The following is a 25,160-nucleotide window of genomic DNA, read 5'->3' as shown; positions in this document are numbered from 1 at the left end:
CCATCTAGAGTAAAGAACAGGAAAAAAAAAAAGGTCGTTGATTCTCAAGGGGAAATGAGTGTCCTTAGGGGTTTCCTGTCTCTCTGGCAGGTCCCTGTCAGCTAATCAGTATCGACTGGTTCCTAACCTGGCCTGGAGCTAGAAGCTTCCAATAGCCCTCCCTTTATCCATCTATCTCACTCTCCTCCCCTCCCACCAGCGTCTGAGAAGGTAGGGGCTGCAGTGTATGGCTGGTTACAGGAAAGTCCCCATCCCACTCCCTGTGGTTAACTGGGAGGGAGGGAGTGGATGGGTGCTGGGATGAGAGGGCACTCCCAATGGCAGCCAGCTAACTCCCACCATCCCCTTTCTCGCTTCTTGATCAATAAACCCCAGGCTGTCTTCATGCACCTCTCCCACATTTATATTCCTTAAGGGAAGATCGGAGCAGCTTTCTATCCCCACACAGTCTCAGGGACATTTGGTATTTTACATTATGAAAATGAGATTCACCAGATTTTAGAGACAGAAGAAAACTTGGGGATGGTCTTGTTCCATCCTTTTGTAAGAGTAAACTTGAGATTTAGAAAAGTAATTTGTTTTCTCAACTTCACACTTGAAAGTGTTTTGTAAGAAAACAGGTTCTTTGCCCCGCTTGGAAGGGAGTCAGGGACTTGTATTGTCCTAATTCTGTCACCAAACTTGGACAAACCATTTAGCTTCTTCAGTTTCCTCATTTCCTGCATGTAAGAAAGAAATTTGAGTGGCTTTAAAGGACCTTTCTAGCTTTAAAATTTTGTGATTTTATATACATGCTTCCAGGGGTATTTATCATGGCAGGACTCAAAAACAAGGTTATTGGGACTATTCTGATAAAAGAGTGTCTTTGTGTTTTGGGTCCCACCATGGTTAATGGTTGTGGTGGGCAGGAGTTGTTGTAGAACACAGAAGATCTCTAGGAGGGGTAGGACTTCTGCACAGATGACTCTGCTGTCGAGAACATGACTATTAGATGCTCACCAGAATAATAGACCAGAGTATTTCTGAGACATGAAGCACAGGAGACTTCCTGGAATAGATGGTTCTCCCTGAGGCCGCAAGGATGGTCACAGGTTACATGCATATGATGTGGACTGAGATGGCTTAAAAATAATCTGATGGTTTGTTAGGATTGTTTGAATGGTTCTTCTGTTTTATGTAACTTTTCATTGAACATTAGTTATTCACCGAATCTAAGTTACCATGAATCTTATGTCAGCAGAATCTGAATTACTTATAAATAATTAGGACTCTATCTGAAGTAGAACTTACGATTTGATAGTTTATTGACAGTGTTAAGGTGTTAAGGTCCAATCTGTTTTTTACAGAGAAACTAAGATGTGCCCTTCCTGGTTGAAAAGTGAAAATCTGAGGCATCCAAATAGTTTTGACAGTGAAATTGCAGGACCAATTTGATGACTATTTACCAAATAATCGAAACAACTAAATTGTGTAATTGTTTTGCTTTATGCTTGTATTCCAGAGAAGGCAATGGCACCCCACTCCAGTACTCTTGCCTGGAAAATCCCATGGATGGAGGAGCCTGGTGGGTTGCAGTCCATGGGGTCACTAAGAGTCGGACACGACTGAGAGACTTCACTTTCACTTTTCACTTTCATGCATTGGAGAAGGGAATGGCAACCCACTCCAGTGTTCTTGCCTGGAGAATCCCAGGAATGGCGGAGCCTGGTGGGCTGCCGTCTATGGGGTCGCACAGAGTCGGACACGACTGAAGCGACTTAGCAGCAGCAGCAGCAGAAGCATTCTTGTATTCCCTTACAAGAAAACTGAAAGTAATTCTGCTACACTGGTTGCCACCATATTAATAGCTGCCTCATCTACTCTCATTGATAGATCTTGGGTCTATCCTTTGTAATAATTCTAGTCACTTCTTTAAACATGTCTTGGGATTAGCAGCTGTCAACGGTTAGAACTTGAAGCAGATTCAGTTACAGGAGTGGAAGCTGAGCTAGACATTTAATGCCACTTTCACCTGTAGGTGAGAGAAAGAAAAAAAGGAGAGACCTTTATTAATGGGGTTATATGAGCTTTAAGTCTGTTTTCATCATCAGGAGAAGCTTTACTTTAAAAGAAAAGAGATAGGGAATACACTTTTATGAAATATATTAGCGCTCTAAATAAAATATGGACTTATTTCTAAACTTTGAGACATCTAAAATTAAAAAATTAGCTTTTAGCCATGTTCAAATTAATTATAAAAATTCATTCTTTGGATATATGCATATATGTCACATAGTAAACATAAGAGTAAAAAGAATAGGCTTCAGTTGTAGTTTGGAAATGGTTTAGAATTTGAATACCGATTTCAGAAACCCCAAACCTTATGAGCTTAAGACGCTTATAGACTTGTTTAGGGACACCTATTCAGACGTTTAGGTACAAAGTGCAGCAGGTCATGGTGGTGGCTGCCCCGAATCACCATGGGTGAGAGAGGTGACAGTTGCTTGAACTAGGACTTGTCTGTGAGTTGGGATTAGGTTAGAGGACAAGAGTGGGGTCATTGGAAGAGTCTCCTTGGGTTGTCAATGATCCTATTTTTTCATTTCATTGGGAGAGTCTCCTTGGGTTGTCCATGATGCTATTTTATGAGCAGAGGGACCGACTGCTTTGTTCTGGATCACCTTTTCGATTTTTTTCAATAGCAAACAGCCAAAGAAGATAGAAATAGTGTCCCTCTCTGGAAGACACTCTAGAATTTAAGGACAGACATGCTTACTCCTTATTATAAAATAGTCAGGCTTCCAAATCTCAGGTGCCTCTCCTGTAACCCACTGTGGATACAGATGTCACCTGGCCTGTGGGAACTGAAGGTCAGGGAGCCAGCCACAATGCTGCCTCTGTGGCTACTGCTATTGCTCTGAGTAATAAATTATCCTTAGTCTGACCTGGGAGTCGCATGTCCTCTATCAGGAGGCTAACTTGTGGCAGCCTGACTTGTAAGTTTGCAAGCAGGGTAAACTCTCGGGCTCTCTACAGTTCATGACAGGTATTATGTTCCTGACAGAGAGAACAGTATGCGCTGTGGCACACAGGCACGAGAAATCCCATCTCATGTGGGGAACCGTGTCCAGTTACTTATCTTCAGAGCCAAAAGCTGCATGTGCATATGCGTGCGTGCTCAGTCTCTCAGTTATGTTTGACTCTTTGTAACCCCATGGACTTTAGCCCACCAGGCTCCTCTGTCCATGGAACTTTCCAGGCAAGAATACTGGAACTAGTTGCCAGTTTCTACTCCAGGGGATCTTCCCAACCCAGGGACTGAACCTGCATCTCTTGCGTCTCTTGCATTGGCAGCTGGATTCTTTACCACTGCACCACCTGGAAAGCTCCCAAAGCTGCATTGTAGAGGAGTATACATGGTTGGAGATATGGAAAGGTCCAGATTCTGAAGAGATCCTATATGCCATGTCAAAGAGTAGATTTTATGGGGGCTGTGATTAAGGATTTAGCAGAAGAGTGATATGATCAATTGTATGTGTTGGTTGAGTTACTCTAAGAAATACAAGAAGGCTGGATTGAGTGTGGGGGCACCTTTTCTCCAGTTGAGAAAAAAGTAAGATTTATTTAGATGTAAAGTCAGTTAAGAAGTAGTAATAGAGTAAAGAACGGATTTGAATGACTATCTTAGTTCATTCAAGCTGCTGTCACCGAATATCACAGACTGGGTAGTCTATAAACAATGGAAACTGATTTCTTACAGTTCTGGAGGATGGGAAGCCCAAGATCAAGGTGCTGGCAGATTCAGAATCTTGTGATGGCTGGCTTCCTAGTTCATAGACTGCTCACTTTTCCCTGTGTCCTCGCGTGGTAGAAGTGGAAAGAGAGCTCTCTAAGTCTCTTATAAGGGCACTCAGTTCAGTTCAGTTCAGTTCAGTCACTCAGTTGGGTCCGACTCTTTGCAACCCCATGAATCACAGCACACAAGGCCTCCCTGTCCATCACCATCTCCCAGAGTTCACTCAGACTCACGTCCAGCGAGTCAGTGATGCCATCCAGCCATCTCATCCTCTGTCGTCCCCTTTTCCTCCTGCCCCCAATCCCTCCCAGCATCAGAGTCTTTTCCAATGGGTCAACTCTTCTCATGAGGTGGCCAAAGTACTGGAGTTTCAGCTTTAGCATCATTCCTTCCAAAGAACACCCAGGGCTGATCTCCTTCAGAATGGACTGGTTGGATCTCCTTGCAGTCCAAGGGACTCTCAAGAGTCTTCTCCAACACCACAGTTCAAAAGCATCAATTCTTCGGCGCTCAGCCTTCTTCACAGTCCAACTCTCTCATCCATACATGACCACAGGAAAAACCATAGCCTTGACTAGACGGACCTTTTTTTGCAAAGTAATGTCTCTGCTTTTCAGTATACTATCTAGTTTGGTCATAACTTTTCTTCCAAGGAGTAAGCTACGATACATCAAATGTGGTTGTTGAAAGTCACCCATAGAGAAGGGAAAATTACCCCTTGAGTGAGTTTGAATCTCGTACAAAAAACACCCTCTATTGATGAGAAGAGACACGGGGTGTGTATAGTACATGAATGAAACAAAATATTTGTGATGGTGTTTAGAATGTAATAGTCACCAAGTATGTGTTAATGGAATTTGAATTCGTGATTCAGAACCTCTGGGCTACATTGGGGAGAGCCTTTAAAAATCCAGGGGTATCATAAGTGATAAGGTCAGTTGTTGAAAACTAGTCCAGTTCAATAGACTGTCATGATAGATAGCTGACTTTTTTCTTGCAAGATTACTTATTTCGGGGGAGCCACCAGTACTGAATTCAGTCATCTTAAAAAAATGTCTTGTAATGTACGTTAAATAATACAGTAGGGTTTAAAGCTGTCCAAGCAGCACTATATTACTTTCTATGGAGCTGGCCTCTGTTGGCTCTATGAGGCTTGTGTTTAACAGGAGTCTCCCACTGGGAGCTTTGTAACCCGTAGTGAGTGTGACAGTTACAGCATTTTTAGGTTTTATATGTAATACAATTTAAAGAAAGCTCTTTCTAGGCAGAGCAGCTTATTTGAGCTAATATCCATTTCTTCATCTATTTGGGTTTCAGACTCTCAAGTGCTGAAATAATCTCTTTGAAAGTAGCTATTGCCATGACTTCATTAAATTCTAATGCCTCTGTTTTTCTCCCACAGGATTCAGAAGCATGTGAAATAGATTGCTTGGTCTAAAATAGAAAAACAGTGGCAACGTTTTGCTGAGTTTCCAGACCTTTCCCAACATGGAACCAATAACCTTCACAGCAAGGAAACACCCATTCCCTAACGAGGTCTCCGTGGACTTCGGCCTCCAGCTGGTGGGCTCCTTGCCTGTGCATTCTCTGACTACCATGCCCATGCTGCCGTGGGTGGTGGCAGAGGTGCGAAGGCTCAGCGGGCAGTCTTCCAAAAAGGAGCCTGGCACCAAGCCAGTCCGCCTTTGTGTTTCGCCCTCTGGATTGAGATGTGAGCCTGAGCCAGGAAAAAGTCAACAATGGGATCCATTGATCTGTTCCAGTATCTTCGAGTGTAAGCCTCAACGAGTTCACAAACTGATTCACAATAGTCACGACCCAAGTTATTTTGCTTGTCTGATTAAAAATGATGCAGCCAATCAGCAGAGTATCTGCTATGTGTTCAAAGCCGATGATCAAACAAAAGTAAGTGGAGGTGGGGATTAAAAAGATGGGTGTGGCTGGAAGGTCTTTGTTGTATGGGGTTAGAGCATTTACGTGTACTGAATTAATAAGGAGCTAATGCTGCCATTATACAAGATTATTTCACTGGATTTTGGTTTATGGGGATGGTTTCTTTATAATCTTTAAGATCATTTGATAATAGATATTTTATTAAAATGAGAAGTTTATGAGTTCAAAAATTCAACAGAGAAATCTTTCGAAACGTATACAGAAGAGCTGAACCACTAGGATTCAGATCATTTAAGATGTGTGTCCTGAGCAGTGCTTCTCAAGCGGAAATGTGCCCATGAATGACCTGGGGAATGCAAAATATGATCCAGTAGGTCTGGGATGGACCCTGAGACTGCATTTCTAACAAGTTGACAGATGATGTGGGCACTGCCCCTTTGCAGGTTGCACTTTGAGTAGCAAAGTTCTAGATCAGCGAGTTTTATGTTCTTGATGCTGTTAACAAAAATATATTTATTTGTAAGCTGCCTAAGAGTCTTATTAGCCAGTTTCCCAAAGTATCATGTTCACTTAGGCAGAGACCATTCATAAAGAGTAGTGGCTATGAATCTAAGTTTTGATACTTTCAGTGGTTTTTTGTTTTGTTTTGTTTCTTTTGGCCACTTTCAAGTCTATCCTCACTGGCTTGTTGTTGTTATATCTCATGATATGGCTGAGAAGAATATTATAAAAGAAATGATAAAAATATCACCAGCTCTACTATTTTCTTGTTTATTTGTGCTTATATTGTTGTTAGCATTTGTTTGCAGTTCTCTGCAGGACTCCTTTGAAGCCACTTGGCTGTTTTGTGAGAGTTAGTTTAGGTATGGTTGAAAATATAATCCTGACAGCCTCTTTCTCAATTGTGCCTATGTAAACTGAGATTTGGTACAGCTTCAGGAAGCTGACAAGCAGGGGAGGGTGTTAACCCTGCTGGTGAGGAGTGCCCACGCTCGTCTTGAGTGCCTTGTGTGCCTGTGTGGGGGGCCTATGTGGCTGTTTCCACACACACCGAGGCAGACTCTGAGGATGCTAATGCCAATCCTCGGAGTAAACATAGCATTAACATGCATACACTACCTTGTATAAAATAGATAGCTAGTGGGAAGCTTCTGTCCAGCACTGGGAACTCAGCTTGGTACTCCGTGATGACCTAGAGGGATGGAACCGGCAGGGTGGGAGGGAGGTGAGGAGGGAGGTGCTGTATATATGCTTACTGCGGATTCACGGCTGATTCATATTGTTGTACAGTGGAAACTAACACAACATTGTAAAGCAATTATCCTCCAATTAAAAAAAATGTCAGAAACTATAAAGAGAAATGCTAATGTTTTGTCCCTACACCACACTGTTTTGTTTTTTTTTTTCCATACCCTCCAGGGTGCACAAACCTCATTTTAAAATTCAAGGTTTTCGCCAGGCAGTTAAACACAACTCAGTCTGTGGCCAGGATGTGTGTCAGGAACTCAGAGAATGGAGTTCAACACACCGGAGTATAAGGAAGGCTTTTTGAAATAATGGCTCACCTGGATCTTAAAACCACTATTTTACATACAGAATTGGATATCTTCTTATTAAAAAGCAGTTGATGTTATTGTTCATGAATCTCAGGTGGGAGCGGGGCCTGGTTCAGAGCTCAGAGGGACTGACTTCCTAGACTCCAGTCCTGTCTACCATCTATAAAGTCAGTGGCCTTACCCAACACTGAGTCTGTTTCTTTATCTGTAAAATGGGGTAATTATAGTCTCTGTCTCAGAGAGCTGCTGGGAGGACTACATGAACTAGAATGGGACCTGAAACTAGTAAGCATTAATGCCAATAAAAATTTTAATTAAAGAAAGTTTTATCAGAAGCAGATTTTACACTAATTCCATTTCAAATCTTAAGCAAAAACAAAAAGACCAAGATGAGCATCTTCAGCTCTCAGGATACAATCCTGGTCAACCTTGAGCAGCATTTTTATAAACCAGACATTAAAAAAAAAACAAAAACAAAACAAAACTGCATAAGTGACCTTAATGGTGCTCTTATTTGGGCAAATTCCAGAATGAAAATTAGAGGACTGTACAGCCTGTTCTCCACGCCAGCTCTATATAAGGACTGTTTCCTTGGGGGCAGTCTCTGCACGGAATAGCTCTTCAGTACTTTATACTTCTGACTCTTTCCCAAAATCTTTTATAGCCATCTGAGAACAGGCTTCCAGCCAGTCATTCAGCTACCTGACAGGAAGAAGAGATTTATAACTAAATTCTGGAACTAGGGCTTTGAGTCGTGCTGAAAGTAGAGAATTGACCTCACTCTATGTTCTAAAAAGCCACGGTAGAAATATGAATCCATCCTTAAGTTATCTTTGGCTTGCTTACAATTTTTACAAACACAAATTGCCAGTACTCAGAGTAATAAATTGCTATCATCCCGCTTGTTTCATAAAAGAGTAATTTGTAGCATAGGCATCTCAATCAGTGATTCTCTTGTTGAAAACTGAATGGTGAAGCAAACTGGCACCGATTCTAGCTGGCACGATGCTGTGTTCTTGGGTCATCCTGGCACCCTATCTTATCGCAGAGCATTATCTGCTGTGGGAGCAAGTTAACCTGTGTCATTATTTCTCCAGACTATTTGTAATGTTTGCTCAGATAAATAATGCTATTAGCCCTCTTCTGAATAAGTGAGATCAGTATCCACCTGTGTTTGCCAGAGGAGAATATATGCATTTACTGCCAGAGTCATAATGACAAAACCACCGTGTGAGATGAGAAGAAATCTTTGAACAGCATATAAATTAACTTACTGAAGAAGGTCTGAGAAGAGACGTGATAGGGAATAGTTTTATAAGCATAGCATGAGACTGTGTTTCCCACTGTATGCTTCATAGAATATACCCAATATGTTCCACAGAGAAGGGCCTCCGTGATCAAAATACATTAGGGCAGCATCTCAGACTTTTTGATCTGAAGATGCTTTTCATTCTTAAAAATTATTCAGTATCCCAAAGAGCATTAATGTGGGTTGTATCTATTAATACTTAGACTATATTAGAAATTAAAACAGAGATATTATAAAGGTATTAATTTAAAAAGTGATAGTAAGTTCCCTATGTGTTATCCTGAATAATATTTTTTTGTAAAAACAATTGTATTTTCCCCAAAATTTTAGTGATAAAACTGGCATCGTTTAATTTTGTTTGCTTGGTTTTTTGCAAATCTCTTTCATATCTGGATTAGTGGTCAACTATTAATTCTCAGCTACTTCTCCACTCATTCTGTTTGTGATATGTTGTTTTGGTTGAGCCTATTAAGAAAATTTGGCTTCACATGGATATGAACTAGGAAAATGGAGAAATACTTTTGAGCCTTTTTAGAAAATTATGGATATTTTTCTTTAATGCTGTACATAAACTAGACAGATGCAGTTTCTTAAAGGTTTGTTGCAGTGTGCAATCCGGAACCATATCAAAGTACTTTTTGCACTTTGTTGTATTAAAATCCATTAGTCTGTCTTGTGCTTTAATGAATATTTTAAGCACGAATGATTCTGTAACATAATACAGTGATTATTCAGAAAATATTGGTTCACTGAATTATACAGACCACACTCTAAAAACTGTTGTGTTAGGGAAACAATATGTTTTCTGTTCCACTCTTTAACTGTACATTTGTCCAGTAAGTTTCTAAATTTATTGAACCATGGATTACATTTTTCTCATAACATTCAAGAACATCCCTCCAAACACATGTGGACACAGTAGCGTAAGGTTCTGAGTTAAAGTTTAAAGTTAGAATCCATGGCAGGAAATTTAAAAAATCCACTCTGGAAGACAAATAGCTACATGGGTGACGCTGAGTAGGTCTTTACCCCATCACATGACAAAGAAATCAAGAATTCCTCCTGGACTCAGCCCTAGGAAAAGCAAAAAGTCTAAGAGAATTATCTCAATATTCTTTCCTTCTCCAGTTCTTCAGCTTTGTTTCTTCTAAGAAGAACATCAGCTTGGCCACTCACTCGGAAGAGTATTTACATTTTAATCCTTTTTTTTTTTTTAATTTTCTTTTAAAAATCCACAAAGTAAAAATCTCTGCTTCCTTTAAAAGAATTTCCAGCACTGAGTTGCAGGCAGTGGAAGTGTTGGGCTGGGGCTTCTGACTGTGTATGTTGCTGTTTTATGTCAATGAATGGAAAGAATGGATTTTGAATGAGGAATGACAAGGATTATTGAGCCAGTAATAAATGGAGGAGAAGTGTAGGCTGGTGTTAGGTGAGGGAATGGGCAATTCATGGGACCCGGGGTAAGGCAGAAATTGGGGTGTGTGGGAGTAGTTTTGCTATAAGGACCCACTCTTCTTCAGCTGACTTATACTTGTAACCTGTCCTGGATTTTCAAACATTTTAGTTAGGGTTCATCTGGGCACAACAGTCTGTCCAGTCTGGGCACAACATGGGGGTTTCGTAACTGTGACGGATGTCATGAATGAGCAGAGCTTCCCCTCCCCCACCCTCCCTAAGAGCATCGTGGATTTACTAGAATCTTGCTAGCTTCATTTCTCCCTTTTCTAAGGAGGAAATGTTATCTTTCGCTGGAAAATTATGAAGTACTAAAACCTTAGCGACGAGGAGGACAGCAAAGTATGCCAAAGGAGCATGGGGTAAGGGATAGAGGAGCTGGGGTGACTGCATGGGAAGGTCTAGAAAGAAGTCTACTTCTAGAAAGACTTTTCTAAGTGCTGCTGAGGAAGGCATGATTGAGAGAATGTCAGTGTCCTTTGAAAGAATGGGTTTCCTTTTCTATGATTTTTGGCAACAAAACTGCATTTCTTGAAAGTGAGCTATATCCGAGGCTGAACTCTGTGGGTTCCCATACTGCTTGTTTGAAGAGTGCTTAACTATTGGTGAATTTAATTTAAGAACAATAAATGTTTCCTTTTGAAATTTCCGGTACAGGACCAATGTATTCTCACACGAGGCCCTCTAAGCACACCATCTTTCTTAGTAACTGATGGACTGCTACCCCACCGAGCCTCTCTGGATTCATTATGTTGCATATCAATTGAAAAGGTGGTCTAAAGTTATTTTCCTGTGATTAGCAGGTTTAATACTTAAGTCCCTTATATAAGCCCAAGTTGCTTTGGCTGAATTTTATGATTTAATTAACAATTTAAAAAATTTTGGTTTTGATCATAGCTTTGTTCCGGTTGCACTTTTACCCATCATTCATTTTTCTTAATAATTCCCCATCTGCTTGGAATTTTAAGTTAGTGACTTAAAATATGCATCATTTATTTCAGGATTTTCAATAGAGGCTGGCTTCGATGGCATCTCTTGCTTGGCTGTTATATTTGCTGGCTCATTACTTCCTTTCTTTGCTGGAGTGAAGATCGAAATTATAACACTGAGCTGGAGTGTTTTTGTTCCTGAGGGTGATTATTCTGAAGAGCATAATATGATTTTGCAGCTCTTCCAATCTAGCGCCTTTTTGCATTGAGTGTTCATAATTTTAAATATCAGACAAGAGGCTTTCTTTGCTACTCAGGGAATGGTTCTGAGAAGGCTATGTGGCATATGTTTTGGAGGATTTTTTCATGGATGTTGAAAGTGCCACGTGGCATCTTTTATCCCATCTTGGTTGTTATGTAAGATTTCATCTGGGGGCCCACTCGGTGGCTATGACCCAGGGCATGGGTGCACGGAGCAGTGTGTCTGAGTCAACCCATCAACACTTGACTGTCTGTCACACTAGACAGAAGCCGGTTGCTTGGTACAGGGATTGGCAGGGACTCTTTTTCATCTATAAAAAGAATGTCCTGGACTGCATGAACTCCAAAGTATTTGTTGGAAGGTTTGGGTCCATGACACAGGATTGATTATGCAATATATTTTTTACTTTGAGAGATGAGTCTGAGGGTTTCAGAAGCATCCGCCTTGTGATCGGTGTCTAGATAATTTCTTTAGACATCTATTTTCAATACATATCACTTTTTATAGCTTTGCATTTTTCCCTGATTGCTTTGCATTGGTAATTATTTTTATAATAAAAATCTGTTCCTAAGAATAGACTTTACAAGTGTCGTGAACCTAAAGTTGACTTGTGTCTTAGAAGAACTTATTTATAGCCGAGACCTCCAGTGTCCAGGACGGCCATTGGTAGTTGTCTGAGGCTGTTGAGAACTTGGAGTGTGGCAGGTCTCATCTGAAATGTGCTGTGAGTGTTAAAACAGTGGATTTCAAAGACTTGGTTGGAAAAGAGAAATGGAAAATGTCTCAATAATTTTCTATTTTGGTTGCATGTTGAATCATAATATTTTCTATATATTGGGTTAAATCAAATATAATAATAAAATTAATTTCATCTTTTGCTGTATCTTTATGAATGTGCCTACAAGAAAATTTTGAATTACATATGTAGCTTGCATCTTGTACTAGTCAGCCTTGGAGAAGCTACCTAGAAAAGATTTCTGGAAATAATTTGAATGTTTATCACAGAGTGAGTTCAGATTTTCTGTTTTCCTTTGCTGCTTTCTATTTGTTAGTGATAGAATTTTGCTCAAAGTTATTTTTTAAAAAAATCACATTAAACACTAGGACCTGTTTTTAATTCTAGGTACATATTACAGTGGTTAAGAACTCTGAGGGCTGCTAGTTTGGAATATGGTGAAAGAGATAAATCTCTTGTTTCTAATTTTTCTTTTTTTGAGTGCTTTTCCCCCTTCTGGATGGTTCAGTGTCCACCACACTAATTGCAGCCTGTAATCCTGAACCACCAACCAGAGCAAGCCAACTGGAGACTAAGCCCCGTTCAGAGAAAGTCTCAGAAGAGGCTGGATTAGGAATGGGGCTTAGGGGAGGACTTCAATGCAGGATGTACCAGAAAACTCACATGTGACTTCAGGGCAGGAAAGGAGCTGCTTTCAATTTCAGCAGAACATCAGAAGTCATCCTTTCCTGTGCTCAAGTGATGTATTTGAAATGTTACAGATTTTACATTAATTCTTTCTTTGAAATGCAACTAATGTACATTTATGTGGCTGGGTGCTAGGGTTCAAAGTCAAGTAAGCCATGATTGTCCCCTTAAGAAGTAGCATGATGCTTTATATGCCAAATATAGATTCTGAAGGCTGCACGGCTGGGAGTTAGCAAACATCTGTAAGTTATAAAAGAGCAAATTTGAGAGACCGTGAGGAGGCCTAGTATACTCATAATGAGTGCCTGAAGCTATGTGAAAAGCTGCTGTATACAAAATGAAGTAGACAATTTCTCAATTGCTTCAGAGGGCAGAACTAGAAACAAGAGAAATTTCTAGAGGCTGACTTTTGGCTCCTCCCGACAATGATAGCCATCAAATAATTACGTGGGTCGTATTGAACAATGGACATGGCTGGAGGTTTCACCTGGCAAGTCATCACTTCCTGTGTCCACACATGGTACCTGACAACGTCCCCTTTTGTTTCAGAAAACTGAATTGTCCCTAAATCTCTTACACTGGAATGAAGTTGTTTCCTGAAACGTTTAGTTCTTCGTCATAGCTCTGTCTTCTGGAGGGACCTTCCAAATGTAATTTGGAAGACATTTGAGTGGGTTTTGAAGATCCTCTAGATATTTCCCAGGCTGATGAGTTTGGTGCAGATTGAATGGACGTCCTAAGTGGTGGCGCTAGTGGTAAAGAACTCGCCTGCCAGTGCAGGGGACATACGAGACACAAGTTCAATCCCTGGATTGGGAAGATCCCCAGGAGGAGGGCATGGCAACCCACTCCAGTATTCTTGCCTGGAGAATTCCATGGACAGAGGAGCCTGACAGGCTATAATCCATGGGGTCGCAAAGAGTCAGACACAACTGAAGTGACTTAGTACGCACTCATGGACAAGTAGGGGATTGAGCACATCAAGCCAAAGTGGGACAAAGGTGTACAGAGTTGTCCATTGTGGCTGGAGCTGCTATGATGTGATGTTTTGCAAATTGCACGGTCAGAGATGTGACAGGAAGGAAAAACTGGAGTCAGATTTTATAGGGCTTGATCTGCCTTGTTAAGGGTATTGGGTATTTTTCTTAAAAAGGTTGTGCTATGTCAGCCATGAGAGGTATTCGGAAAGTGAAATAACTAGATTTGTTTTCAGATTTTGAAGTAGAGAGATGAGATCGAAGAGGGAGATTAGTTAGGAGGCTGTCACAGTAGTTGTGTAAAAAATCAAGCAGTGTCTTGATCCATAAGTATTATATGAAGTGGTTCATTTCTGCTAAACCCATGTTGATGTCTTCCGATCACTTTCCTCTCCAGTACCCAGAAAATTTTTAATAGTCTGTTTATTGGCCTCTAACTGAAAAGAAGGCAATGGCAACCCACTCCAGTACTCTTGCCTGGAAAATCCCATGGGTGGAGGAGCCTGGTAGGCTGCAATCCCTGGGGTCGCTGCGAGTCGGACACAACTGAGCGACTTCACTTTCGCTTTTCGCTTTCATGCATTGGAGAAGGAAATAGCACCCCACTCCAGAGTTCTTGCCTGGAGAATCCCAGGGACGGGGGAGCCTGGTGGGCTGCCGTCTATGGGGTCACAGAGTCGGACACGACTGAAGCGACTTAGCAGCAGCAGCAATGGAAGAGAAAGTCAGATAAGACTTCTGTCCTACTGATGCTGATCTGCTTGGTTCCTAAAGAATGATATGAAAAATAACACAGAACTGAAATTCTTGGTCTGCTTTTGCTTGGTCTTCTAAGTATTGGTATCGCCCGTCTTAAAAACAAGCCATCCTCTAGCCCCATTTCACATCCCAGCTTCCTCCAGTAACTGGTCCAATATTCTGCTCCGTTTTTCAAGAGTTGCCATGGTGGCTACCTTTGCTTCTACTCGCCCATTTTATTTTTTTAAAAAATTTGTTTAAGTGGAAGGTATTTGCTTTAAATGTTTTTAAATTTATTTTTGGCTGTGCTGGGTCTTCGTTGCTGCACGTGGGCTTTCTCTAGTTGCAGTGAGCGGGGGGCCACTCTCTAGTTGAAGAGTGAGGGCTTCTCATTGTGGTGGCTTCTCTTGTGGAGCCTGGGCTCTAGGAATCAGACTTCACAAGTCAGCTCACAGGCTTAGTTGCTTCACAGTATGTGGAATATTTCCAGACCAGAGATGGAACTCATGTTCCCTGTGTTGGAAAGTGGATTCTTAACCACTCGATCACCAGGGAAATCCCCATTTTTTTCCTTGGTTTACCAACTGGGCTTCTGTCTTGATTTGATGGCTCCTACATGTCACCAGTCACTTGTAGCTTGTAAAATCTGGTTGTCCCTTCTCTGTACTTCTCTCATCCAGTAACTTCGATGTATTTGACAAGACATTGTTTCTTCTGTCTTAAAACATTCTCTTCTCTTGGCTTTTGGAAAATCACAACCTGCTGTTTTCCCTTTGCCTCTAATAGTGGTTTCTACACAGTCTCCTTAGTTGGTTTTTCCTCTTCTTAATTCTGAGTTGTACGTCCCTTGAGATGACACCACCCTTATGGCAGAAAGTGAAGAGGAACTAAAAAGCCTCTTGATGAAAGTGAAAGTGGAGAGTGAAAAAGTTGGCTTAAAGCTCAACGTTCAGAAAACGAAGATCATGGCATCCGGTCCCACCACTTCATGGGAAATAGACGGGGAAACAGTGGAAACAGTATCAGACTTCATTTTTCTGGGCTCCAAAATCACTACAGATGGTGACTGCAGCCATGAAATTAAAAGACGCTTACTCCTTGGAAGGAAAGTTATGACCAACCTAGATAGCATATTGAAAAGCAGAGACATTACTTTGCCAACAAAGGTTCGTCTAGTCAAGGCTATGGTTTTTCCTGTGGTCATGTATGGATGTGAGAGTTGGACTGTGAAGAAGGCTGAGGGCTGAAGAATTGATGCTTTTGAACTGTGGTGTTGGAGAAGACTCTTGAGAGTCCCTTGGACTGCAAGGAGATCCAACCAGTCCATTCTAAAGGAGATCAGCCCTGGGTGTTCTTTGGAAGGAATGATGCTAAAGCTGAAACTCCAGTACTTTGGCCACCTCATTCGAAGAGTTGACTCGTTAGAAAAGACTCTGATGCTGGGACGGATTGGGGGCAGGAGGAAAAGGGGACGACAGAGGATGAGATGGCTGGATGGCATCACTGACTCGATGGACGTGAGTCTGAGTGAACTCCGGGAGTTGGTGATGGACAGGGAGGCCTGGCGTGCTGCGATTCATGGGGTTGCAAAGAGTCGAACATGACTGAGCGACAGATCTGATCTGATCTGATCTGAGACTGTCTTCTGCATTTCTCTCTTTGACACGCTTTCCAGATGAACTCATCATAGCAGTAAATACCACCTATTTGATGGAGACTCTGAAAGTTAATTTATTGCTTAGACTCACCAGTGAGTTCCAGACTCATCTATCCAACTCTGAGCTTGACTTCTACTTAGCCATTAAATAGGCATTTTGAACTCAACATGGTTAAAGTAGAACTCTTGAATTTACTGCCCACCAACCTGTGGTTTTTCCAGTCTTCTGCAGCTCTTAAGTGACAATGGCAGTTGCTACAGCCAAAATCTAGGAGTCATCTTTCTCCTAGATTTCTCTCTTTCCTTCACACTGTCATCCAAATTATTCAAGACCCATTCCAAATCTGTCATTGCTCTGATTCCATGGCTAATCCTGAGGCCACGACTCCACTATCTCTCATCTGGAATGTTGCAGTACTTCCTAACTTTTCTTCCTGTCTCCTTTCTTGCTTCTTCTTTCCACCAAGCTAGCATCCAGAGCACCTCTAGAATAGCTACCAATTCCTGCTCAAAAACCTCTCTAAGGACTTCCTGATGTACTTGGACTAAAATCCTGTATTTCTGCTGGAGTTTCCACATGGACCTCATTTCCCACACTCTTTTCAGTGCTCTTTGGACCCCAGCCACCCTGGTGTTCACATGGCTAAAATGTGACAACCTCCTTCTTCACACGAGGTCTCTGCATTTGTTGTTGCCTCTCCCTGGAGAGCTCTGCTCCCAGCTCTTCATGTGGTTGGTTCCTTAGACTGTTATGAACTCAATTCAGCCTCATCCTCAAGCCTCCCAGTCAAAAGTACTCCCACACCAATCATTGACACTTCATTAGATTTTAATGTCTTTGTGGTGGTGGTGGTTTAGTCCTAAGTTGTGTCCGACTCTTGCGACCCCATGGACTGTAGCCCCCAGACTCCTCTGTCCGTGGGGATTCTCCAGGAAAGAATACTGGAATGGGTTGCTATTTCCTTCTTTAGGGGATCTTCCCGACCCAGGGATCAAACCCACATGTCTTACGTCGCCTGCATTGGCAGGCAGGTTCTTTACCACTAGCGCCACCTGGGAAGCCCTACAGAATGTTTTTGTGCTGCTTATCATTATCTGGAACTGTCTTGCTGGTGTATGCTTCCTTGTTTACAGAACCCTGACCTGCCGGAGCCACAAAACAACAGGGCCCTTGCCTGTCTTGTTCCAGGCTAGACCCTGGCACCTGAACCATGCCTGCTACAGGGGGTTGCTTCATGAATGTATGAGTGGATGTTACCTTTTGTATTTGTTCCTGGAGGGTGTGGTCCTCCTTTTTTATTTTTAATGTTTTGGCCAAATCTCTTCTGGAATCCCCCTATGCAGCCATATTATTAATAGTTTATTTCCTTGTTCTTCTTTTCCTTCCTCATCAATACAGATTTCTCTTGTTCAGCCAGAATTTCAGTCTTAGACACCATCGCTGTCTTCCTATCCCTACTGAGTGTTTTTCCCCTCAGAGTCTTTGTTCATGATAATATTCACTGCCTCTCCATTCTGTTGCACAGTTCTCTGGATTTGATAAACACAAAATTTAGGGGCATTATTGATGAGAATTATGGGGAAGATTTCATGAAAGCTGAGTAGTCTACTTCTCAGTAACTTTGTAGTATATAGGTTAAATCCCTTCCCTTCAGCTGTGATTTGAGCCCATCTTTTTTGGCATCAACTTTTTTCCCCCCAAATAAAATGTTTTTCTGATTATAAAGGCATTTATGCTGAATATAAAAAAATAGTACAATAGAGTTACAGTTAAAAGTTCTCCCTTAATCCCACCTCCTAGAGAGAAATCAACAGTAACGAACGGATTGGTGTATAGCCTTATAGATTTTATTCTTTTATTATATAAACAAATGTGTTTATATGTAATCAATTTATATATTCCTTTCTACACTTATCTTTAAAAAAATAATTTTATTTATTTATTTATGGCTGTGCTGGATCTTTGTTGCTGTGCAGACTTCTCTGTAGTTGTGGCAAATGGGGACTGTTGTCTAGTTGCAGTGCTCAGGCTCCTCCTGTTGTGGAGCATGGGCTGCAGGGTGTGTGGGCTTGGTAGTTGCAATTCCTAGGCTCAAGAGCACAGGCTCAGCAGTTGTGGCTAACAGGCTTAGTTGTTCCATGGCATGTGGGATCTTCCCGGATCAAGGACTGAACCCATGTCTCCTGCCTTGATAGGCGGATTCTTCACCACTGAGCCTCCAGGGAAGACCCCACATATCTTTTTAAACTCAGTCTCCCTTTTGATCTCCCTGTCTATATCTATCTATCTATCTATATATCTGTATGTGTATATATGTGTGTGTGTGTGTGCTGTGCTTAGTCCCTCAGTCCCCATGGACTGTAGCCCATCAGGCTCTTCTGCCATGGGTATTCTCTAGGCAAGAATACTGGAGTGGGTTGCCATGCCCTCCTCCAGAATATACATATACATATATATATATATATATATATATATATATATATGCTGTGCTGTGCTTAGTCACTCAGTCATGTCTGACTCTTTACAATCCCGTGAACTGTAGCCTGCCAGGCTCCTCTGTCCATGGGGATTTTTCAGGCAAGAGTACTGAAACGGGTTGCCATGCCCTCCTCCAGGGGATCTTCCTAACTCAGAGATCAGACCCAGGTCTCCTGCATTGCAAGTGGATTGTTTACTGTCTGAGCCACCAGGGGAGCCCAAGAATACTGGAATGAGTAGCCCATCCCTTCTCCAGGGGAACTTCCCGACCCAGGAATTGAACTGGGGTCTCCTGCATTGCAGGCGGATTCTTTGCCAGCTTAGCTACCCAGGAAGCTGTATATATACACATACATACATACACACACACACAATTAGCTATAGCTATAGTTATATTTTAGACATTTTTTATAATGGTAGAGATGTGTCCTTTTGCATGGCTGCAGTTTTGTGCAGCAGGGAGAAAGGAAAGGCTAGCTTCACGATTGGTAGAAAGTGACAGCATCAGCTTTGTTTAGCTTTGATGAACCATTTTGGTTATGAAAAAAGAGCATGACCAGGATGGGCTGGAGGTGACTCAGAGATGTCTGATCTGTCTATCATTAGAAAGAAACGAGATTTGGAGCAACAAAAGCGAAGATAAGCAAGTTGGACTACATCAAACTAAAAAGCTTCTGCATAGCAAAACAATTAATAAAATGAAAAGACAACCTATAGAATGGGAGAAATTATTTGCAAAGTATATATTTGATAATGGGTTAATATCTAAAGTATACAAAGTATCATACCTCTCAAGAGAAAAAATTTTGATTAAAAAATGAGTAGAGGCTTTCTGCCCACGGACGCCACTGAGAAAGCATTGTTGAAGTCTCCCCCACACCCCTACTTCACTGCCGTCGTGTTTAAGTCAGAGGCTCTCAAAGAGCCCAAACAGCTATGGAAGCTCTTCACTGAAGGATTGAGCTTTGAAACAACTGATGAGAGTCTGAGGAGCCATGTTGAGCATTGGGGCATGCTCACAGACTGTGTGGTAATGAGGAATCCAAACACCAAGCGCTCCAGGGGCTTCGGGTTTGTCGCATATGCCACAGTGGAGAAGGTGGATGCAGCCATGAGTGCAAGGCCACCCAGGGTGGACAGAAGACTTGTGGAACCAAAAAGGGCAGTCTCAAGAGGAGATTCGCAAAGACCTGGTGCCCACTTACCTGTGAAAAAGATTTTTGTTGGTGGTATTAAAGAAGACACTGAAGAACATCACCTGGGAGATTATTTTGAACAGTGTGGCAAAATTGAAGTGATTGAAATCATGACTGACTGAGGTATTGGCAAAAAGAGAGGCTTTGCTTTTGTAACCTCTGATGACCATGACTCCGTAGACAAGACTGTCATTCACAAATCCCACAATGTGAATGGCCACAACTGTGAAGTGAGAAAGGTCCTGTCTGAGCAAGAGATGGCTAGTGCTTCATCCAACCAGAGAGGTCAAAGTGGTTCTGGAAACTTTGGTGGTGGTCATGGAGGTGGTTTTGGCGGGAATGACAACTTTGGTCATGGAGGAAGCTTCTGTGGTCAAGGTGGCTTTGGTGGCAGCCGTGGTGGTGGCGGATATGGTGGCAGTGGGGATGGTTATAATGGATTTGGTAATGATGCAAGCAATTTTGGAGGTGGCAGAAGCTGCAATGATTTTGGCAGTTACAACAATCAATATTCAAATGTTGGACCCATGAAAGAAGAAAACTTTGGAGACAGAAGTTCTGGCTCCTGAGGTGGTGGAGGCCAATACTTTGCCAAACCATGAAGCCAAGGTGGCTATGGTGGTTCCAGCACAGCAGTGGCTATGGCATTGGCAGAAGGTTTTAATTATTGCCAGGAAACAATGCTTAGCAGGAGAGGAGAGCCAGAGAAGTGACAGGGAAGCTACAGATTATAGCAGATTTGTGAACTCAGCCAAGCACAGTGGTGGCAGGGGCTGTGCTACAAAGATGACATGTTTTAGACAATACTCACGTGTATGGGCAAAAAACTCTAGGACTGTACTTGTGACTAATTGTATAACAGATTATTTTAGTTTCTGTTCTCTGAAAAGTATAAAGCATTCCAACAAAGAGTTTTAATGTAGATTTTTTTTTTTGCACCCATGCTGTTGATTGCTAAATGTAATAGTCTGATCATGATGCTGAATGAGGTCTTTAAAAAAAACAAAAATGAGTAGAGGAACTCAATAGACATTTTTCTAAAGAAGACATACAGATGGTCAGCAGGTACATGAAAAGGTGCTCAGGATCACTAATACCAGGGAAATGCAAAGATAAACCACAATAAGATATCATCTCACACCTGTTAGAATGGTTGTCATCAAAAAGACAAAAGATCAGTGTTGGCTTCAAGAAAAGGAAACACTGTGCACTGTTGGTGGGATGGAAGTTGGTGGAATGGAAATTGGTTCAGCCACATGGAAAACAGTATGGAGGTTTCTTGGAAAATTAAAAACAGTACTACAGTGTGATCCAGCAATCCCACATCTGGGTATATATACAAAGGAAATGAAAACAAGATCCCAGCATTTCTGCTCCCATGTTCATTGTAGCTGTTATTCACAATAGCTAAGATATGGAAACCATTGTGTGTCCATTAGCAGATGAAAGGGTAAAGAAGACAAGGTACACAGATACAATGGGATATTACTCGGTCATGAGAAAGAAGGAAATTCTGTAATTTGTGACAACATGGATGGATCTTGAGGGCATGATGCTAAGTGAAATAAGTTAGAGAAAGACAAATACTGTGTGATATCGCTTACACAGGGGATCTAAAAAAGCCAAAGTCATTGAAACAGAGAGTACAGTGGTGGTTACCACGAGCTGAGGGTGAGCAAAAGTATAAAGTGAAAGTCGCTCAGTCATGTCTGACTCTTTGCCACCTCATGGACTATACAGTCGATGGAATTCTTCAGGCCAGAATACTAGACTGGGTACCAGTTCCCTTCTCCAGGGGATCTTTCCAACCCAGGGATCGAACTCAGGTCTCCCACATTGCAGGCAGATTCTTAATCATCTGAGCCACCAGGGAACCCCATCAATGAATATAAACTTCCAGTTAAAAGATGAATAAATTCTGGGTATCTAATGTACAGCGTGTCATTATAGTTACTAATACTGTATTATATACTTATAAGTTACTGAGAGAATAGATCTTAAATGTTCTCACCACACACACACACAAAATATGGTAATTACATGATGAGATGGAGGTTTTAACTAACCTATAGTGGTAGTATTTTGTAATATATGTGTATCAAATCAGCATGAGGTACACCTTAAACTTCTGCAGCATTAAATGTCAACTATAAACATCTGAATGCAGAGTTCCAAAGAATAGCAAGAAGAGATAAGAAAGCCTTCTTCAGCAATCAATGCAAAGAAATAGAGGAAAACAACAGAATGGGAAAGACTAGGGATCTCTTCAAGAAAATCAGAGATACCAAAGGAACGTTTCATGCAAAGATGGGCTCGATAAAGGACAGAAATGGTATGGACCTAACAGAAGCAGAAGATATTAAGAAGAGATGGCAAGAATACACAGAAGAACTGTACAGAAAAGATCTTCACAACCCAGATAATCACGATGGTGTGATCACTGACATAGAGCCAGACATCCTGGAATGTGAAGTCAAGTGGGCCTTAGAAAGCATCACTACAAACAAAGCCTAGTGGAGGTGATGGAATTCCAGTTGAGCTATTCCAAATCCTGAAAGATGATGCTGTGAAAGTGCTGCACTCAATATGCCAGCAAATTTGGAAAACTCAGCAGTGGCCACAGGACTGGAAAAGGTCAGTTTTCATTCCAATCCCAAAGAAAGGCAATGCCAAAGAATGCTCAAACTACCGCACAATTGCACTCATCTCACACGCTAGTAAAGTAATGCTCAAAATTCTCCAAGCCAGGCTTCAGCAATATGTGAACCGTGAACTTCCTGATGTTCAAGCTGGTTTTAGAAAAGTCAGAGGAACCAAAAATCAAATTGCCAACATCCACTGGATCATGGAAAAAGCAAGAGAGTTCCAAAAAAGCACCTATTTCTGCTTTATTGACTATGCCAAAGCCTTCGACTGTGTGGATCACAATAAACTGTGGAAAATTCTGAAAGAGATGGGAATACCAGACCACCTGATCTGCCTCTTGAGAAATTTGTATGCAGGTCAGGAAGCAACGGTTAGAACTGGACATGGAACAACAGACTGGTTCCAAATAGGAAAAGGAGTTCATCAAGGCTGTATATTGTCACCCTGTTTATTTAACTTATATGCAGAGTACATCATGAGAAACACTGGACTGGAAGAAACACAAGCTGGAATCAAGATTGCCGGGAGAAATATCAATAACCTCAGATATGCAGATGACACCGCCCTTATGGCAGAAAGTTAAGAGGAACTCAAAAGCCTCTTGATGAAAGTGAAAGTGGAGAGTGAAAAAGTTGGCTTAAAGCTCAACATTCAGAAAACGAAGATCATGGCATCCAATCCCATCACTTCATGGGAAATAGATGGGGAAACAGTGGAAACAGTGTCAGACTTTATTTTTCTGGGCTCCAAAATCACTGCAGATGGTGACTGCAGCCATGAAATTAAAAGACGCTTACTCCTTGGAAGGAAAGTTATGACCAACCTAGATAGCATATTGAAAAGCAGAGACATTACTGTGCCAACAAAGGTCCGTCTAGTCAAGGCTATGGTTTTTCCTGTGGTCATGTATGGATGTGAGAGTTGGACTGTGAAGAAGGCTGAGCGCCGAATAATTGATGCTTTTGAACTGTGGTGTTGGAGAAGACTCTTGAGAGTCCCTTGGACTGCAAGGAGATCCAACCAGTCCATTGTGAAGGAGATCAGCCCTGGATTTCTTTGGAAGGAATGATGCTCAAGCTGAAACTCCAGTACTTTGGCCACCTCATGCTAAGAGTTGACTCATTGGAAAAGACTCTGATGCTGGGAGGGATTGGGGGCAGGAGGAGAAGGGGACAACAGAGAATGAGATGGCTGGATGGCATCACTGACTCGATGGACGTGAGTCTCAGTGAACTCTGGGCATTGGTAATGGACAGGGAGTCCTGGCGTGCTGCGATTCATGAGGTCCCAAAGAGTCAGACACGACTGAGCGACTGATCTGATCTGATCTGATACCTCAGTAAAGCTGTGAAAAAAAAAAAAGATACAAGAAGAACAATACTGAGATAAAATCCTCAAATAGGGAATTTCCTCGTGGTCCAGTAGTTAGTACTCCATGCTTCCTCTGCAGGAGGCATGGGTTTAACCTCTGGTCAGGGAACTAAGATTCTGCAAGCTTCAAGGTGCAGCCAAAAAAATAAATAAAATAAAATCCCCCAAATAAAAATGACAACAATAAAAACAAAAAGGATTTTGGAGAAAGCTAAGCCTCAACAGGATGGGAAGCTGAGGCCAAAACGAAATTCCTGTTTTTGATGGCGAAGTTGGAAGAATAACCAGGGTCTTCTAAGGATAGGAAGCCTTGTTTTAGTTAGTTGCTATGTTGATTATGTTGCAGTAATTTTTCTGTCTGTCTTTTTCCCACCATGGCCTTCCCTTGCTAATCTCCCCAAACAGATATTAGAGTCCCTGACACATAAGAGGTGTGAACATTATTTGTGGACATCAACAAAAAAGGACTGTGTGGTTCAGTGAACAGAGAAGGAATGAGTTATGAATGATAAAAAGAAGGAGAGGAAAGAGAGCTAGTGTTCCCTGGGGGCTGGAATCCAGAGGCAGAGGGAACAGGAGGAGCTGTGGACTCCCAGGAACCCCTGGAGAATTTGGGGTGGATGCTGGGCTTCTCTTTCCTCATGAGAAGAGATTTTGATCTGATTTAAATCTCCCAAATGGCAGAATGACCCCTGCTGCCATCTGGCCTATATATGGATGTACCATAATTTAGTCAAGCCCCTATTAATGGTCTTTTAGATTTTCCCCATTTTCCTGTCTTTGTTATAGTTTTCTCTGTAACCAAAATCTTGCATAGCTTTGTGTCTGCTTCTAAGCAGTTATAGTTAATTAATACATATTAATAGAAACAATGCTGCCTCCTCAAAAAATAGACTAAGAATACTTTGAATATGATCCGCATAGCAGCAGGCATGGCTTGGAGCCCGTAATTGCCCTGTGTTAGTTCCTTGATGTTAAATTTGGAGCCAGATCATATTTTAATTATGATGGCATGCTTTAATGGGATTCACAGCTTAAAAAAAAACAAACAACTGGAGATAAATTGCACATGCGTGTGCATAAGTGTCACAGCCATGCGCTTTCTGTTCTCAGAGCTTCATTTATAACACTTGGATTTCTGAAATCTGTTTTTGCCTTTCTCCTTCCACTTACACTATATTCTGGGTTTTCTCAGGACTGCTCGTAATAAATGAGGTGACTACCACTGACTTTTACAATGCAGAAGGGAAAAAGAAAAATTGTTTTATATTTTTGACTGTATTTGGCATTTGTGTTTTAAGAGGAAAATAAAATTACACTAAATAAGATTTGAGATTTTTCTTTTGGCTTTTCTGTTTAAAATAAGTGAACAGGCCAATGCCATCATGGAGTGTTTCTGGCATTTTCTGTGTAAAGCTAGCCTTACCATCTTTGATCAGCATCCAAAACCAGATGTACCAATGAATATTTCATCTATCAACTAACTTTAAATGA

The 25,160-nt window shown here is 41.6% G+C and overlaps 1 protein-coding gene and 1 pseudogene across 6 annotated transcripts in view; both read left to right on the top strand.

The window, feature by feature from the left end:
- Nucleotides 1–25,160, top strand: part of TBC1D1 (TBC1 domain family member 1) — a 225,689-nt gene that overhangs the window by 6,141 nt on the left and 194,388 nt on the right. For all 6 annotated transcript variants that reach the window (XR_015165491.1, XM_086406158.1, XM_086406152.1 and 3 more), the window contains exon 2: nucleotides 5,178–5,680. Coding sequence is in view for 5 of the 6 variants with exons in the window: in XM_086406158.1 (XP_086262284.1) it covers nucleotides 5,264–5,680 (417 nt within the window). In the remaining variant the exon portion in view is untranslated. The remainder of the gene's footprint in view (nucleotides 1–5,177; nucleotides 5,681–25,160) is intronic.
- Nucleotides 19,148–20,322, top strand: LOC147370816 (heterogeneous nuclear ribonucleoprotein A1-like; annotated as a pseudogene).

Source organism: Bos grunniens, chromosome 6 (assembly GCF_055505025.1).
Source record: "Bos grunniens cultivar Pamir isolate PY7600 chromosome 6, Bosgru_T2T1.0, whole genome shotgun sequence".
Classification (NCBI taxonomy): Eukaryota; Metazoa; Chordata; class Mammalia; order Artiodactyla; family Bovidae; genus Bos; species Bos grunniens.
The sequence above is the reverse complement of the archived record's forward strand: the minus strand, read 5'-3'. Positions and strand labels throughout refer to the sequence as shown.